The sequence below is a fragment of the Salmo trutta genome, chromosome 3 (assembly GCF_901001165.1).
Source record: "Salmo trutta chromosome 3, fSalTru1.1, whole genome shotgun sequence".
In the NCBI taxonomy this organism is placed as follows: domain Eukaryota; kingdom Metazoa; phylum Chordata; class Actinopteri; order Salmoniformes; family Salmonidae; genus Salmo; species Salmo trutta.
In genome coordinates this window covers 30,441,546-30,459,500 of record NC_042959.1, presented here as the reverse complement: position 1 = coordinate 30,459,500, position 17,955 = coordinate 30,441,546, and the positions used below count along the sequence as shown (strand labels likewise).

At 42.3% G+C, this 17,955-nt stretch overlaps 1 protein-coding gene across 2 annotated transcripts; it reads right to left on the bottom strand.

Annotated features, from left to right (window-relative positions):
• Positions 1-730: 730 nt before the first annotated feature.
• LOC115172432 (cationic amino acid transporter 3) lies at positions 731-14,595 on the bottom strand. Of its 2 annotated transcripts, none has more exons than XM_029729874.1 (12): positions 14,463-14,595; positions 4,817-5,235; positions 4,236-4,397; positions 3,858-4,029; positions 3,464-3,582; positions 3,152-3,374; positions 2,662-2,801; positions 2,454-2,556; positions 2,144-2,379; positions 1,726-1,892; positions 1,384-1,492; positions 731-1,103 (listed from the first exon to the last, which is right to left on the bottom strand). In XM_029729874.1, the coding sequence occupies exons 2-12, from the start codon at positions 5,181-5,183 to the stop codon at positions 961-963; spliced, it is 1,941 nt and encodes a 646-aa protein (XP_029585734.1). In that variant the 5' UTR covers positions 5,184-5,235; positions 14,463-14,595; the 3' UTR covers positions 731-960. The 2 variants fall into 2 exon arrangements, with proteins under 2 accessions (XP_029585734.1, XP_029585742.1); XM_029729882.1 differs by having other exon boundaries at positions 4,817-5,255; positions 14,463-14,579.
• Between the last annotated feature and the right edge of the window lie 3,360 nt (positions 14,596-17,955).

The following is a 17,955-nucleotide window of genomic DNA, read 5'->3' as shown; positions in this document are numbered from 1 at the left end:
GTCTTAAACAGATTAAGAAGGAAAGAAATTCCACAAATTAACAAGGCACACCTGTTAATTGAAATGAATTCCAGGTGAATACCTCATGAAGCTAGTTGAGAGAATGCTACAAGACCATGGTGCTTGCCTACGGAGCTGTGAGGGGAACGACACCTCTGTACATTCAGGCTCTGATCAGTCCCTACACCCAAACAAGGGCACTGCGTTCATCCACCTCTGGCCTGCTGGCCCCCCTACCTCTGTGGAAGCACAGTTCCCGCTCAGCCCAGTCAAAACTGTTCGCTGCTCTGGCACCCCAATGGTGGAACAAGCTCCCTCACTACACCAGGACAGCGGAGTCAATCACCACCTTCTGGAGACACCTGAAACCCCACCTCTTTAAGGAATACCTGGGATAGGATAAAGTAATCCTTCTAACCCCCCCCCCCCCCCCAAAAAAAAAGATATAGATGTACTATTGTAAAGTGGTTGTTCCACTGGATATCATAAGGTGAATGCACCAATTTGTAAGTCGCTCTGGATAAGAGCGTCTGCTAAATGACATAAATGTAAATAGGTGTGCAAAGCTGTCAAGGCAAAGGGTGGTTACTTTGATGAATCTCAAATATATTTTGACTTGTTTAACACTTTTTTGCTTACTACATGATTCCATGTGTGTTTTTCATAGGTTTGATGTCTTCACTATTATTCTACAATGTAGAACATAATAATAAAAAATAAAAATAAAAACTTTGAATGAGTAGATGTCCAAACTTTTGACTGATACTGTACATCCACAATCTATTTAGCATGTGAGGTTCTCTCTACATTATAGGAATGACCAAATATCAACAAAGGAGAAGACAGTCTGTTGTAGCACAAGGCCCAGACAGTTGAACATTAACGCGGAGACTGTGCACCTGTTCGTCTTGCGTGGCATGTTGTTGGGGCGTACACCATCTACTCCACCACTATTCTCCTCTAAGGTGTCATCCCTTCCACCTCACTGTCATCCTCTGCCAGGTAGATGGGACTCTTTGATCGGAGGACTGTCTCAAATTTACCACGGTTGGGTGTGGCCTCTGAACTGTTCCTAATGCCATAACCAAAGTAGATGAGAAAACCTAGGAGAAAGAGAAGGAAGAAAAACTGATTTAAAACAGTGATAAACTGCAGCATGTCAAAGGTGAACCTCACTGACACGCTGTACTTGTGACCCCCGCACCTCCCTGATTCAGAGGGGTTGGGTTAAATGCGGAAGGCACATTTCCGTTGAATGCTTTCATTCAATTGTACAACTGACTATGTATCCCCCTTTCCTTTCCTTGAGTAACACAACGTTGAGTAATAATACAGATCGGCGCAACAGGCAAAGCAATAATAAGGGGTGGGGATCTGACTAACCAATAGTCATCCACACTGCAAAGCGACACCACGTTGGCCCATCCAGCTGCATCATGAGGTAAATGTTGACAAAGATACTGACCAATGGCAGCACTGGGAGTAGGGGTACCTGAGGGGATTCACATTGTTTTGTTTAGTTTTTACATTAACCACAAGTAGCACACACTGGACATAATCAAGACTAACAAATACAACATGTTCATTTTCTTTTTTTTTAAGCTAAGCGCTGATGATTCAATGAAACAAGTACAGACAGACAGTGATTTCTAGGAGAACGGTTTCTCAGGATGAATGAAACAACAAATGTGAACTGAGTCATGTGATTGACAACTCCCATCATACCTTAAAGGTGAGTGCCTGTCTGCTCGGGGGCTGTCTCCAGATGATGGCCACACACAGGAAGGAGAGGAAGGCCAGTATCGCACATATGGTGACCCACAGGGGGTGGCAACTCACCACCTCTGCCCCCCACACAGCCAGCACTACGCACAGCAGGGTGAATAACACAGCTACAGAGAAAAAGAGAGATTGTGAACTTCAGCATGTATAGTGGAATCTTAACTGTACTTTACAGTTCTTGGTCATACATAATGCAAATGAGAGAATGCATTGAAATTATCAGACAGCTGCTTCCATTTGTAAACAGTGTGCCAAACTTATCAAAAGAAAGTCTCACTTAAATATGTGGAGCTATTCTGGTACACCCCAAACAGCTTTAAACGTCATCAACACTTCACCCTGACTAAAGGGGGAGACTCACAGATGACAGCGGTAGTGATGTACACGATAAGTCCAGAGGTCTTGTTGGGGACGTCACAGCTGGGAACCAGCAGCATCTTGAGGGTGAACCTCTCCCTGAGGGGCCTGGTCTCCCCCTCACCCTCCTGGTCAAACTCATCCCCACTGTCCCCCTCCGCCATGGTTGCCCTCCGCAGACCCACCAGCTCCACCAGCTTCTCACTGGCACCGCTGAGGCCCAGGGTACCCGGCTGGTACCTGAGAACAAATACACAAAGAGTCAACCCTACGTTGACTGAGAACTCTTTTTATCCAAAATCCTCTGCACTAACCTGAGGATAAGCACACACACTGCCACTAGTGTGTATGCCAGGAGAGTTCCTATCGACATCAGGTCTACCAGGGCTGCCAGATCAAACAGGAACGCCATCAAGGCTGCAGAGAGAAAGAATCAATTTCAATTCTAAGAAACAGAGTAGCTGCTAAACAGTTGACAGAAAACGAAGTGTTGGTGCACAGTAAAGCAAGGGCTAAGCTTACCTGCTACAATACCCGACACGATGGTGGCTAACAGGGGTGTCTTGGTTTTTATGTTCATCTTTGAGAGGAAGCGGAAGAGCAGGCCGTCCTCAGCCATGGCATAGATGACACGGGGCATGGGGAACATTGAGCCCAGTAAACTGGACAGAGAAAAGACAGAGGGACTCAGACACAGGCAAAGTCATCGCCATCACACAGAGGTCAACCATGTCTCTGGACAGTCCACAAACACTGACTGGCCATCAACATTTAACACAAGAAACAACAAAAAGTTTGGTTCATATATTCCATATCATAACTGGTTATTTGCAGGCAAATAACGAACAACAAAAAAAGGAACTGAAAGCACAGTATATGAAAAGAAACATCTGTTCAGACACAAAAATAAATAAACTAAAAATAGCCTGCCATCTGGGTGCCTTTCTACCTTTGCTAGAAGTGCACACAAGGCCATGAGAAGTCTCTATGGGAAACTGTCTGTGCCAGTCACCTGGTGGAGAGGGCACAGAGGGAGCCCACAGCCACGATGTAGCGGGCAGGGTCCCAGTGCACATAACTGAAGGCCTCTGGCAGTGGGCTCTCTCTGTTCAGCAGGTAGTAGGGCATCATAAGGGTGAGGGCCGCAGACACCCCGAAGTAGGCAAAGAAACAGATGAGCAGAGAAGCCACGATACCGATGGGGATGGAACGCATAGGGTTCTTGGCCTCTTCGCCTGTGTAGATAGAGATGGTTTAAACGTGACAGTCGTCAACCACAGAAAAAAAATACTCTGGTGTCAAGAGACAAGAAGAAATGGCCTACTTGTTGTTGCGATGCAGTCGAACCCCACAAAGGCATAGAAGCAGGTTGCTGCCCCAGACAGGACTCCACTGAAGCCAAATGGAGCAAAACCCCCAGAGCCAAACTTCTCTTTAATGATCCTGGACAAAGAAAGAGAACAGGGGACTGATTATTTCAGTACCCTTGAAAATACAGAAAAATGCCCAAGAGAAAGAGTAATCATTTCATATTTAGTCTTCAAGAAGACAACTGCTACCCCTGATGGCTGTAAAAGCTTTGATCCATTTTTGCAAACAGACTTTCGTACCCTCTCAATTACTGCATAGGGCTTATTTTAAAACATTAAAACACAATTCCTGCCTAATAAAGTACTCTTTCTGAGCTCCCCTGCCCGTCTTGTCTGTTGGCGACTCACTCTGGATCAGTGATGTTGGTTGTGTTGACAAAGTCCTCCACAGTGAGGTTCCAGTTGGTGCGGTCTCCCTTCACCAGGCCTGAGATGATGACAAAGCCCAGCACCACCAGGTTGACCCCTGTGAAGATCTTGTTCACCAGGGCCGACTCGCTAACGCCAAACGCCAGCAGGCCTGTGTGGGTGTTAGCAAAGTGTCAGAGCCACAGATGTGGGCAGCGACCAAGCACGGCCAAATCATAATGCTGCACTCTGCCCTTGCTCTAGGGCAGCAATGAAGAGGCAGCCATAGAAACCTCTTTAGTAGCTGTAGTTTCGTTGAGGTTGTGTATAATGCTTTCAAATGTGTTCTGAGTTATGTTAATGAGATGCGAGCCACACCAGTGAGCAGCAAGATCAGGATGAAGGCAAAGAGGTCTGGATATTCAGCAAGAATCTTCCCAGGGACCTTGATGGACATGGAGGCTCTGAAGAAGTCTGAGATCTTCTGTTCAACCAGGTTGTCAAAGGTGGAGCTCCAGGCCCGAGCAACACTGGCTGTGCCTGAAAGAGGCAGAGACTTACAATGAGAGGTTGGAGTCATACTTTCAAGGGCCCTTCTGTCATGAGGCAATCCTTCTGAAGGACCAGGCACTTGCTCTGCCTGCAAAACCTCTTCAGCTCACGTCCTCGTCAGAATCTTAATAATTCAGTCTAATTATTCAGCTACTCAGAATTGCTGATTATCTCAAATGACTGGCTGGGTATAGCAGTAATATCACTGCAGTTTAAGCAGCTTGGAGTTGTGTGCAGTCACATACATTTATGTTATCCTTGCACCTCATATCCTGCTTTTACCTTTAAAAACATGTTTCTTGCAACTTTACACAAAAAAAAGATCAAACATTTCCTGCCCATTTTTTTTTATCACATTGGTTCTTAATTTCAAATCCCTCATTTTTACTAACCCACTTCTGACTTACCTATGACATAGGAGAGGATGAGGTTCCAGCCAGTGATGAAGGCCCAGATTTCCCCCACAGTCACATAGCTGTACATGTAGGCTGAACCAGTCTTGGGCACACGAGCACCAAACTCAGCATAACACAGACCAGCAAGGACGGAGGAGAGCGCTGCGATGAGGAAGCAGAGCACGATGGCTGGGCCGGCCTTCTCCCTGGCCACCTCTCCAGCCAGCACATAGACGCCGGCCCCCAGAGTGGCACCCACCCCCAGGGCAATAAGGTCCAGCGTGGTCAGGCAGCGGGCGAAGTGGCTCTCTTCCTGCTTACAGTCCAGTGCCCGTCGCCGCAGCAGCATCTTACCGAAGGACGCTAGCTTCTTAGCCATGATAGGACAGGTCACCAAATCAAGAGGAGATGAAGGATCTTCTTACAGCCAACTGAGGAAGAGGATAATCTACTGTCAAATGAGAGCGGGGAGTGGTTTGGAGGGAAAAGTCCAGACACAACAATAATTATTTTGTAAATTGACTACTTTCTCACAAGCGAGATATCATATAATCAAATGGGGAGTGAACATTTTTTTTAATTGAAAAATCTTTTTAAAAATGTTGTAGGTTAGACCCCATTTTACATAATCTGAAGTGTAGGTAAGCACAACATCACCAAGCGCAACATCAGAGATATGCATCTTTCGTCAATCCCCAATCTCTCTGCTGATCTAACACTGACACTAGGTTAACAGTGCTGGGCAATCCCACAGCAACAGAATTGCGCTGAGACTCAGATTTTTCACTTAAAATGTATTCCAAACAAAAACCATTGATTTCAAAGTTAAACAAACCACACAACTCCATGCACAATGACTGCTTTTAACAATTTACACAGAACAGTTTACAGAAACATTTACTGGAAGAACTGTGCATATGCAAAGTTTGGTAACATTTCGGTAAAATATTACTCAGTTATTAAATATCTGCTAAGAATTAAGATTCAAAGAGGTCTGCCAACAGAATGGTGTGTCAGCTGTGACAAGGCATCTTGACTCTGAAAAAAATCTATTTTGGAACTACAGTAAGTGAAGTGGATTTACACCCGGTATCAGAATTGCGGTAATGGAATTCCATCATGGGTGCCTGATCTGTACTACACAAAAATGCATAATTATGGATATGAATGTCATTCTCTTCATGGTGTTACAAAATGTAAAAATATCCTCATTTGCATATTTGGGTATTATTCTACACACTTGCTATTATTTTAACGAGCTCCACCACCAAACTTGGTTGGTCCAGACCGGACCAAATCTGAAGCAATCGTATTTGTCTATGTTTTACAATTTTGGCTATTAAAGTACAGCACAGTAGAGTACAGTACAGTACAGTTCAGTACATTAGCGTACTAAACTCGTGTACAGGACTCTACAATATGGTACTGTACTGTGCTGTCCAAACTTGTGAAACATAGACGTCTATGATTGTTTCAGATTTGGTCAGGTCCAAATCTGAAACAATCATGGACGTCTATGAAAAATTTTAAATAGTACTTTTACCCCTTTTTCGTGATATCCAAATTGGTAGTTACAGTCTTGTCCCATTGCTGCAACTCCTACGGACTCGGGAGAGGCGAAGGTCGACCGCCATGCGTCCTCCGAGACACGACCCTGCCAAGCCGCACTGCTTCTTGACACACTGCTATCTTAACCCGGAAGCCAGCCACACCAATGTGTGGGAGGAAACACCATCCAGCTGATTATCGACATCAGCTTGCAGGCGCCCGGCCCGCCACAAGGAGTCGCTAGAGCGCGATGCTACAAGGAAATCCCGGCCGGTCAAACCCTCCCTAACCCGGACAACGCTGGGCCAACTGTGTGCCGTTTAATGGGTTTCCCGGTCACAGTCGGCTGTGACACAGCCTGGGATCGAACCCGGGTCTGTAGTGACACCTCAAGCACTGCGAAGCAGTGCCTTAGACCACTGTGCCACTTGGAGCCCATGGACGTCTATGTTTGAGCCAAATGAAGGCCGTACCAGACGTCTGTGGACGTTGAAATCAAGGTCAGGCCGGACCAAATTCCAACTACTTTTCATCATCCAAGGACGTCCGGTGTCAGTTGGTGCTCAGTGGGAAAAGATGCTGATTACAGTAAAATGGGAAGAGAGGGGGCTCATGGGTAGGTGTCAATAAGAGCTGGGAGAGGTGACATTAATTGGAGAGAATTTTCACACTCTTGTTTTGAACACCAGACTACAGAAAGAAAACTCAGCAGATCAACATGACAGTATGCCAGCAGAAGGGAGGACAGTAACTGTGGTTTGTGACAACTATGATTTCACCATTGTAGCCAATTCAATTGCAGAAATTCTGTTACCGATTCACTTAATTCCTAAACAAAACTGATATCAGTAAAACACTACAACTAATTGATGTCTACCTTTACTTGTTCTGTGAACATTCATTATCCTTCCTCCTCATGAGGGAGAGAAATTAGAAAATATCTCAAAAGAGATTCTCCAGTTTTGTATACTTTTTTTGCCAGTAGTTCTGAAAGTTGTGCTCACAAGCCAAAAGTGGTCCCCGAAAATTGCTACTACGTCACATGTGCAGATACGTACACCACGTCGTTGCATGTGCAGCTTGCTCGTCTTCACTGAAATGGCGAGGGGTTGAAACTCATTGGCTAGAACTCAAATTGCTTGGGGGCTGGCCCATGTGGGGGAAAATGGTGCACTACAGCTTCCAGAAAACAAGTTGATTTCAAACTATGGACTTCATGGCCAATTTAGGTAATTCTGCTCATAGATTATGCATGTATGAAATACACAGACAAATCCAGCCTAAAGCGGAAGGTTTAAAAAAGACTTAGTAGTCACCAAAGTCCTGGATCATGTCTAATGATGTGGGTTTTTGGTAATGGAATTTCAAGGCAAGATTTCTTGAACTTACAGAATGCTGACTTTTTCCTCTTATAAAACTAAATATAAAAAAAGTGTTGATATTAGTTGGCAGGGGTCTTTACTTCAACATTGTTTTTTGGTATATTTCTAACACCTTTTAAGACTTTCTGGTAGATGTTTTCTAAGACCCCCTTTCCATCTGTTTGACAAGAAATCATAGCGTTTGCTTATTCCACATTTTTAGGATGGAAAATGGTTGAAAAATGTACTCTTAGCTTTCATTTGACATGCTCTTATGAACTTCAGATGTTGGTGCTCGTAGGTCCTTTTACATGGAATTTACCTGCTTCTAAAATGCAGTCTGGCTGAATAGTGAATAATGCCAGGCAGCCATTTAGGCCCCGACCACTGGCTGGTAGCAGCTTGAGGAAAGAAAGCCCTGCAGTAGCGCATAGTGCTGACCAGCACCCTGACCTTGGCAGAGACCATATTGAATCTGAAAGAGTGAAAGGAGGGAGTCAAGAACCCCATTCATGTGCAGCCAGAAAAACTAAAATAGGAGAATGAAGAAAATAAATGAAGAGAACAGGGTGAAAGGGGGGAATAGCAGGAATGGTAGCATAGTTGTCAAATAAAGCTTGGGAGAGAGAGGGGAATGGAAAAACATGATGAAAGGCCTCTGACTTGACACACCAGACCGATTAAATTTTTAAGAAGCAGACAGATGATCCCAATACAAAGCTGGGTAAGAAAACTAGAATTGCCCTATCCAACTGTGCCCAAAAAAGGAACTATTCAACAGGGAAAAAAAATTGCTGTCCAAGCCCACTGTGTGGGGCACCATGGTTGGACATAATAAAGCTCTCCTGTCTGGCAATGGGTCCAGGTCGAAGGGTTGATCCTGGCACACACACACCGGAGAGGCCATGCAAGTTTAATCAGGCCCAGTCTGGGCAACACACCTCATCAGGAGGGAGAGAGCGTCCATGTCAACTCTGTTTGGCTGACAGGAGACAATGTCTACAGGGGACACAGGCGACTGCATTTCCTACACCCAGATCTCATACCCCTGTGGCCCTTGTTCTTCATCTATAGTGTACACACTAAAGGCCAGGGCTATTCAACTGGCGGCCAGCAGGCCAGATCTGGCCCGTATATTAATTTATACTGGCCCTTAGATCAATTCTGAACATTAACAAAAGATCTGGAAGAAAAAAAAATCCCTGCCCTAATCCGACATTCAGTGCCAAAAAGACAAAATGTTGTCTATAGTGTGGCTTCTAGCGCCTATGTGCCATGTTGATTATTTTTCTTCATATGAATTTACCTCTAGTGTTTGAACGGTTTAAGCTATGACCCCATTCCGGAAAAGCTACGACTCTCAGGAACACGCATGTGCCTTCCATTTCCCTCTCTGATGCTCACAAGGACTCGTTAGAAGGGTGTGACAAACATCTAATGACTGAGAAAAGAATTCAAAGAATTCATTTCCTTCAGACTGGAATTTGGCATAGCTTTGTCTTATTTATTGAGATGCTTAATTAAGATTTGAAAAATGACCTAATTACTTTTAATTAAGAAGCTTTTAATAGTTGTTTAAATAAAACAAAAATAATGGCGAGCGAGCGTTGCGCCTTTTCCTTTCAATGATGATCAATTGTTTTGGTTGCACCTTAACTGGTGTTGGTTGAGCACCAGTTAATACAGTTCTTCTGAAGAATAATCGTATGTGCAAAATGTCTGGCCCCCGTGCAATTAATCTTTTTACATCTGTCCCCGTAAGAATACATTGAATGGCCCTGCTACAGGCTATGAGTTCAACAAATAGGCATCAGTCACAAGTTACTACACTCACAGCACTTACAATTCCCTAACAATTTGACCAGTAACATATTGCTGACTTTAGGCTGATAGAGATACAGTCAAAATGGGATTGCAAGGTCTGCCTGGCTGCATGTTGTCATCTACTAGGTGCAGTAGACTGACATACTAGCCAGGCTAAGTTGGGAAAATCCAGCCTCTGGAATAACAACTATATCAAGCACAGTTGGCCTTTCTCCTCCATTAAGAGGATAATCAAGAGTGTTACATAAGCCTGCTAACCTTCTTAGAGGTGAACAAATAATTAGTCATGATTATGTTTGTGTAGCCTAGCATGACCATGGTGAAATGTGTGAGCTAAACTTCACCACAAAGTCTTTGCAATATGATGTGGGAAATTAATTGCATGTTCTGGTCATTTCTAAGAAGTATTAAAAGGATAACAGTTTTGTGCTCCCGAGTGGCACAACTGTATTTTTAACTGTAAAGAGGGCCAAAAGTTAAATTTTTGGTCCACCAGCCACTGTATAATAAAACAAATGAGCATGCTTTGTAATGTTCCTAAAACAATACATGCATTACTAGTAAGAAATAAATGTGGTATATTGTTTCATTTCGTTTCCTTTTTTGGGGACAAATTTTCACCTGCCCCTTTAACAGGCTCCCGAGTGGCGCATCTCAGTGCTAGAGGCACCGCATCTCAGTGCTAGAGGCACCACATCTCAGTGCTAGAGGCACCACATCTCAGTGCTAGAGGCGTCACTAGAGACAACCTGGCTCGAATCCAGGCTGTATCACAACCAGACGGGATTCGGAGTCCCATAGGGCGGCGCACAATAGTCCCAGTGTCGTCCGGGTTTGGCCGGTGTAGGCCGTCATTGTAAATAAGAATTTGTTCTTAACTGACTTGCCTAGTTAAATAAAAGTTAAAAAATTTAAAATTAAACAAACAAATGACAGGAGGTTACAGTCACAGATATATCCGTCTCACTGTTCTTTCACTGGATGTATAAATGTGAAGCATCGGATTGGCATTTGGTAGTGAGGAGTGGAAAGCCCAGTGGCCGGCAGTGGGAGAAGATGGAACGAGATAGCAGAATGTCGGCCAAAATCAAATTCTCATCAATTAAACATTTGATCCCAATAGTTCTGTTCCCAAAACTAAAATATGTTATGAACAGAGTGGACAAAGTTTTGTAGACTTTACCCTTTGGCAAAGTTTATTTATTTTTTAAATATTTAGATGTAGTGCAAATTTAGTTATTGCACACGCACACTTCAGAGTAGGCATTCCCTAACCGAAATATACAAATGTATGCTAGAGTGCACCAATAGGATCTCGCTAGCTCGTGCTTGGCTCTGCCCACCTCCTTGCTTGTTCCCGCCCACTATGACTCATTTGTTCCAATGTAAAAAGAACAGGCTGTGGGCTATCTTGGTTTAGTAATAAAAATCTTTGTTACAGTGGTAAGGCAACTCGAGTCATGTTTGTGCTTGTGAGAATGAGTCTGATTAGTAGCCATGTTGTCTTCTTTTCCCTAGCATTTGAAACTCAAACATTGAAAAACATAGCTTGTGAACAATGTAAATAGCCAAGAAACACAGTGACAAAGTCTCCCTTCAGTAGACTTTCATTTCAACTAAATTAGACCATTATGCCTGTGCTCAGCACTTCAAAAAATAATCCTTCACTCAGCTCTTCACGTGTGCACAGCTGCGCGAGGTGGGATAGGCTATACTATATAATTCGTAGTTCTTTGACTTTGTGCATTTACCAGCTATGAAACAAAACGGCAGAAATACTTTGAAATCAGCTACTGCAGAATTTATTTAGCTATTAATATGATCATACTTTGTACTCACAAATGCTAGTGAAATGCTCGCACTGTGGAGCCCTGACCACTCACCAATGTGGCCGGTGAAATAGTAGACCTCTAACCTGCAAAATTTAAACCCCGACTGTAAACATAGAAGAACCATTGTAAAGCAGAACTTATGACACAGGAAATATGACCTAGGTGCCAGGACATTTCTGAATTCAACAACGCAATACTGTTGTCTTGCCAAACATGACTACAACTAGAACAAGCTGTTCCATGCTCAGAGGTTTTAAATTTCAAGAAAAACAACAGTTCTACTCCCACTCATTGTTATTGTTTGGAAAAACAACAAAATGGGAAACAATGTGGCCTCCCATCAAACAAGTGAGGGCTCAGGTTTAGCATGTACAGCTAAATTAAAAAGGTTCATGATTCAGTTCCAACAATTCAAGGAAACAGGCCGCATTCAGAAGACCCGTCATATCATTTGACAATGGAATGAATCATTGGCAACTTTTGCTAAGGAATGAGACACAGGGCATAATGATCAATTTGTGGCTGTTTCCATGGTTACTTTGGCTTCTCTGAAATGATGCCTGTTGATGCACACACAGCATTTGCTATTCATCAGATCCCTGTCTTCAAAGGGCATTCTAATTATGGGCCTAGATGACAGAGCATCAGTCATCTCTTGCTACGTAAAGCCCTCTACTACCGCACCTGTGTCTCCACACAATAATGCAATTTCACCAAAAGAAGTACTGGAGTGCCATGCTATACTTGGAGGTTATATCTCACAGTATATGACAAATTTGATTACACAGCATGTCCTCCAAGAGAGCTGTTTACCTCATCACCCACCATACTCTCAGCCCGGGGGCACTCACAGGTCTCAAGCACATAATGCACAGCCTGTGAATGTCTCCTTGGGTGACACTCCTTCAGGTGAGGTTATTTCACACTCGTCTTTCCAGTTACCATAAATTACTGAACACTCAAACGGTCCTTGGAACCCTTAAAAAAGGTAGGTGTGGTAGTTTGATTGGTGTTTATTTGGCTGAAGAAGAAAAAAAAGCCACAGAAATGTGTAACACCTGGAAAAGACAAGCCTCAGCAGGTACTTGAATATAGTTACGCAACACCACAAACATACATAGACCCAAGCCTTCCACAATAGAAAGTGTCAGTGCATATTCCATTGCTGCTTAATCAGCTATCTTTTATTGAATATATCAGTTAGTGACATTCAGACTGGTCTCAGACTAGATGTAACATAGTAAATGTAAATCCGGGAAACGAATTAGTATGATATGCTATGGCGACATAATTGGTATGTTACATAAGACAGGTTACTTAAGGCAAAAAGGAAAAGGAGGGTGGTTGGTCGGGGTGGAGATGTATATCTATCTATCCATCTATGCGAACGTCTAGCAACCCAAAGGTTGCGTGTTTGAATCTCATCACGGACCACTTAGGCATTTTAGCTACTTTGCAACTATATTGAACAAAAATATAAAACGCAACAATTTAAGTTTTTACTGAGTTATATTTCATATAAGGAAATAAGTCAATTGAAATATATTATTTAGGCCCTAATATATGGATTTCACATGACTAGGCACAGGTGCACCGACTGGGGAGCCAGGCCTAGCCAATCAGAAATAAAAAAAATTCTGCACCAAATGGCTTTATTACATACAGAATTCCCCCCCAGACGATCCCTCAGGTGAAGAAGCCGGATGTGGCCCTGGGCTGGTGTAGTTACATGTGGTCTGCGATTGTGAGGCCAGTTGGACACACAGCCAGATTCTCTAAAATGATGCTATGGGCTTATGATAGAGAAATGAACATTCAATTCACTGGCAACAGCTCTTGTGGACATTCCTGCAGTAAGCATGCAAATTGCACGCGCCCTCAAAACCATGCTGTTTAATGAGCTTCTTGATATGCCATACCTGTCAGGTGGATGGATTTTCTTGGAAAAGGAGAAATGCTTACATACAGGGATGCAAACAAATTTGTGCACAAAATGAGAGAAATAAGCTTTCCGTGCTTACGGAAAATTTCTGGGATTTTTTTTCTTTTTTCCCAGCTCATGAAACATGGGACAAACACTTTACATGTTGCACTTGTATTTTTGTTCAGCATACTTAACCATTTAACCCAACGTAACCCCTAGCCTAGCTAATGTTAGCTAGCTTGCTAACATTAGCTGTAGGTGGCTAAAGTTAATGTTTTCCACAACAAAATTGAATTCTTAACATATGATAGATTTAGCAAGTGCATAACATATGGTACGAATTTGAAAAATACACAAATAACCAATTTGTAACATATTATACAAAATGGATGATTGACATCCACAAATCAATACATACTATATTAAATGTGTACCACATTTACATACAGAATAATACGATATGCTCTGAGACCAGGTTGTATTATTAACTAGCCAGCTAAGATTATTAATACATTTAAAAGGGAGAGCTGCAGGCTTGCACACAACAGTCTGTGTTCGACAAGGAAGAAAAATAAACACCAACCGGATTACAAGAGTACATTGATAACGTTAGATCAAATAGAGAAGGAATGTTAGACACGAATTTAGTTATCAATCTAGTGTTAGCTACATAACACGCTCAATGTTTACATTATTACTAAACTCGTTTACGTTTGGTTTGGCGAGGTTGGTAAACTAGCTACCTGATTTACCGCAATATTAATTAGACGGTCCATTCACGTGCCAGTCAAAATACCTAACGTTAGCAGAATATGGTTGAGGGAGACTTGCTAAAACCAAAGAACCGACTGCTGAATTGTCTGAAAAGCTAGCTAGATCCAAACACTCCTGCATGTCTGCCAGACTACGCTAGATAGCTACAAAGAGTCTCGTTAATTCATGCTGGGCATCGCGAAAATGTTGTCCAGCTGACCAACTAGTACTGCCACATTCGATTCAGGTGTTGTTATTCACTATACATTTCCATACCTTGAATGACGTTGAGTTAATTCATTCATTCCTATCGATGAGCACTCGCTTTGGTTCAGACTCTTTCTTGGAACACATCGCTAGCAAATACAATATTCATTCGATGTCTTTGGTATAACAAACATTAGTTAGCTACATACCTGAGGAATTGATCGGCCCCAAAATAAATTGCGATCAGCAAGATGAAAACTATCGGTCTTCCGATCGAACTTTACACTCTGAAAAAAGGTGTGACTTGTCTGTCTAAAAACTTGATACAACACACGCTAATGTACCGTACCAGTCAAAAGTTTGGACACACCTACTGATTCAATATTTTCTTTAATTTTACTATTTTCTACGTTGTAGAATAATAGTGAAGACATCAACACTATGAAATAACATATATGGAATCACGGAACCAAAAAAGGCTTTAAACAAATCAAAATATAATTTTAGATTCTTCAAAGTAGCCACCCTTTACCTTTGACAGATTTGCACACTCTTGGCATTCTCTCAACCAGCTTCACCTGGAATGCTTTTCCAACATTCTTGAAGGAGTTCCCACATATGCTGAGCACTTGTTATTTTCCTCCACTCTGCAGTCCAACTCATCCAAAACCATCTCAATTGGGTTGAGGTCAGGTGATTGTGGAGGCCAGGTCATCTGATGCAGCACTCAATCACTCTCCTTCTTGGTCAAATAGCCCTTACACAGCCTGGAGGTGTGTTTTGGGTCATAGTCCTGTTGAAAAACAAATGATAGTCCCACTAAGCGCAAACCAGATGGGTTGGCGTATCGCTACAGAATGCTATGGTAGCCATGCTGGTTAAGTGTGCCTTGAATTCTAAATAAAATCACAGACAGTGCCACCATCAAAGCACAATCACACCTCCTCCTCCATGCTTCACGGTGGGAACCACACATGCTGAGATAATCCGTTCACCTACTCTGCGTCTCACAAAGACATGGCAGTTGGAACCAAAAATCTCAAATTTGGACTCAACAGACCAAAGGACAGATTTCCACCAGTCTAATGTCCATTGCTTGTGTTTCTTGGCCCAAGCAAGTCTTCTTATTGGTGTCCTTTCGTAGTGGTTTCTTTGCAGGATTCGCGCAGTCTCGGAACAGTTGATGTCGAGCTGTGTCTTACTTTAACTCTGTGAAGCATTTATTTGGCTGCAATTTCTAAGGCTGGCAACTCTAATGAACTTATCCTCTGCAGCAGAGGTAACTCTGGGTCTTCCTTTCCTGTGGCGGTCCTCATGAGAGCCAGTTTCATCATAGCGCTTGATGGTTTTTGCGACTGCACTTGAAGAAACCTTCAAAGTTCTTGAAATATTCCAGATTGACTGACCTTCATGTCTTGAAGTAATGATGGACTGTCATTTTTCATTGCTTATTTGAGCTGTTCTTGCCATAATATGGACTTAGCCCTATTTTGTAAAAGACCATCTTTTGTATACCACCCCTACATTGTCACAATACTACTGACTGGCTCAAACACATTAAGAAGGAAAGAAATTCTACAAATTAACTTAACAAGGCACACCTGCTAATTGAAATGCATTCCAGGTGACTACCTCATGAAGCTGGATGAGAGAATACAAGAGTGTGCAAAGCTGTCATCAAGGCAAAGGGTGGCTGCTTTTTTGGTTATTACATGATTCCATGTGTGTTATTTCATTGTTTTGATGTATTCACTATTATTCTACAATGAAGAAAATAGTAAAAAGAAAGAAAAACCCTTGAATGAGTAGGTGTATCCAAACTTTTCACTGGTACTGGTATCGTCCGGACACTGTTGTGTTGTTCAGAGGAGCTAGCCAACAACACAGCTAACACAATCACTTCAAACTGAAGCTGAAAAGACTGCAAACTAGCTGCACTTTGTTTCGTTTTACCTGTTTTCTATTGATAGTTTTTTGTATATATCCATAAAATGATGATGATTCATGATTGCGACTGGCAGAGAAAAGCTGCCTACCTGTCTTCATTACTATGGAACAGCTGGAGATTGAATTTGAATATTGAAACAATGTTGCAAATGTCAGAGACTGACAGCAAGGTTTATACAAATCTCCGCTGTTTAAAACAAATTGTTAGTTTAAAAGAAATGTGAGATAATGTCTAGATGCTTTTTTATAGTGGAGATAAAGTTTATAAATTGCCTGGCTGGGCTGATGAGACAGTGGATTGGCGCAGTCAGATGGAACAGAGTAAATAGGCATTTTAATGTCATAGATTTAGCCGGTGGTAACTTGTGGAATAGACACTGGCTGGAATGCGATTTTAACCAATCAGAATTCAGGATTAGACCCACCCGTTGTATAAATGAAAATAATGTGCAGTAGATTCTCTCAATTCCGTAAAAAAACATGGTGAACATTACTTGAATGTATCTTTAACAAAAGGGATATCTGTCTTTTTTATCTACTACATTGTAGTAGTAGTAGATAGTAATATTCCAAATATTGTATTAATCTTGAAGGCTATTACACCAGGTATGTCTCTTTTCTAGCCCAATATTAGATAAATGTTTTCATGAATAAGGACATTCCAGTTACAGCATGCAAGATAAGTCATTGTACAATGCCTGTACCTGCTTGCAGCATGTGTCCCACCACATCTGAAGCTACATCTATAATCAGTACACTGTTTCAATTGGATAATCGCAGTTTGTGTCGCTGAGCAGAAAACAAGCAACTATTAAATCCAGTTTTTAGATGCTACCCCCTCCCCAAATAAAAATCGAATATGGATGGCAATGTTTTGTTCTAGCATTTGCGCACATATTTCTTCTACTTCCCATCCGGGGCAGCATGGTGCCCTCATTGCAAGGCTGATTACCTAGATAAACAGGTGTCTGTGCAAAGTGAGAATACAACATGGAACCCATGTTTGATTGGGGGAGGTAGCATCTAAAAACTGGATTTAATGGGCGCGTTCAACATTGCAGCCGACTTTAAAAACGAGGAAAAACTGACTGATCTACAAATCACCCTGCATCATAAATAACTACTCAATATTATTTATAGATCAGTCAGTCACAATTTTCCCATGATACATCATTTTGATGCTCTTGAACACAGCTAATAGTTTCTTGGTCACTGCTCAGCGACACAAACAGTGATTCTCCAATCAGAACAGTCTACCGATTATGAATGTAGCTTGGGACCCGGTTCACATGCTGTTAGCAGGTTGTTATTGGACCATGTCACATTCACATGCTATTCGGAACTCAGACATGTCTAACTTGCTGATTTGTTGAACGTGGCACGTGTGTATAAGTTTCCTAGTTCTGACTAGCACGTGAACGCAGCATTAAGCTTACCATATGCGTCCCAGTCTAAACAGTTCTGGCATATATTCGGATAAAATTTGGCAACATTTTTGTTCATGTTAGTCTTCGTTGTTGGTGCACACATTTTGTCTTGAGGCAAGTTGAGTTCGGTAGTGGAAGTCTACACCCCTTCATTGGTGATTGGTCATAAATTCTACTCCTAATAAGACTGGGACATGAAGTGTTTGTTGTCCTTCAATGAGAGACTAGTTTTCATGCATATTTCACTTAAGAAATACTGCACCAAAGATCTTAGGTAGATGTAAAATTTCTCAACTAAGACCTGAGCAAAAATGTAAAAATGAATGAC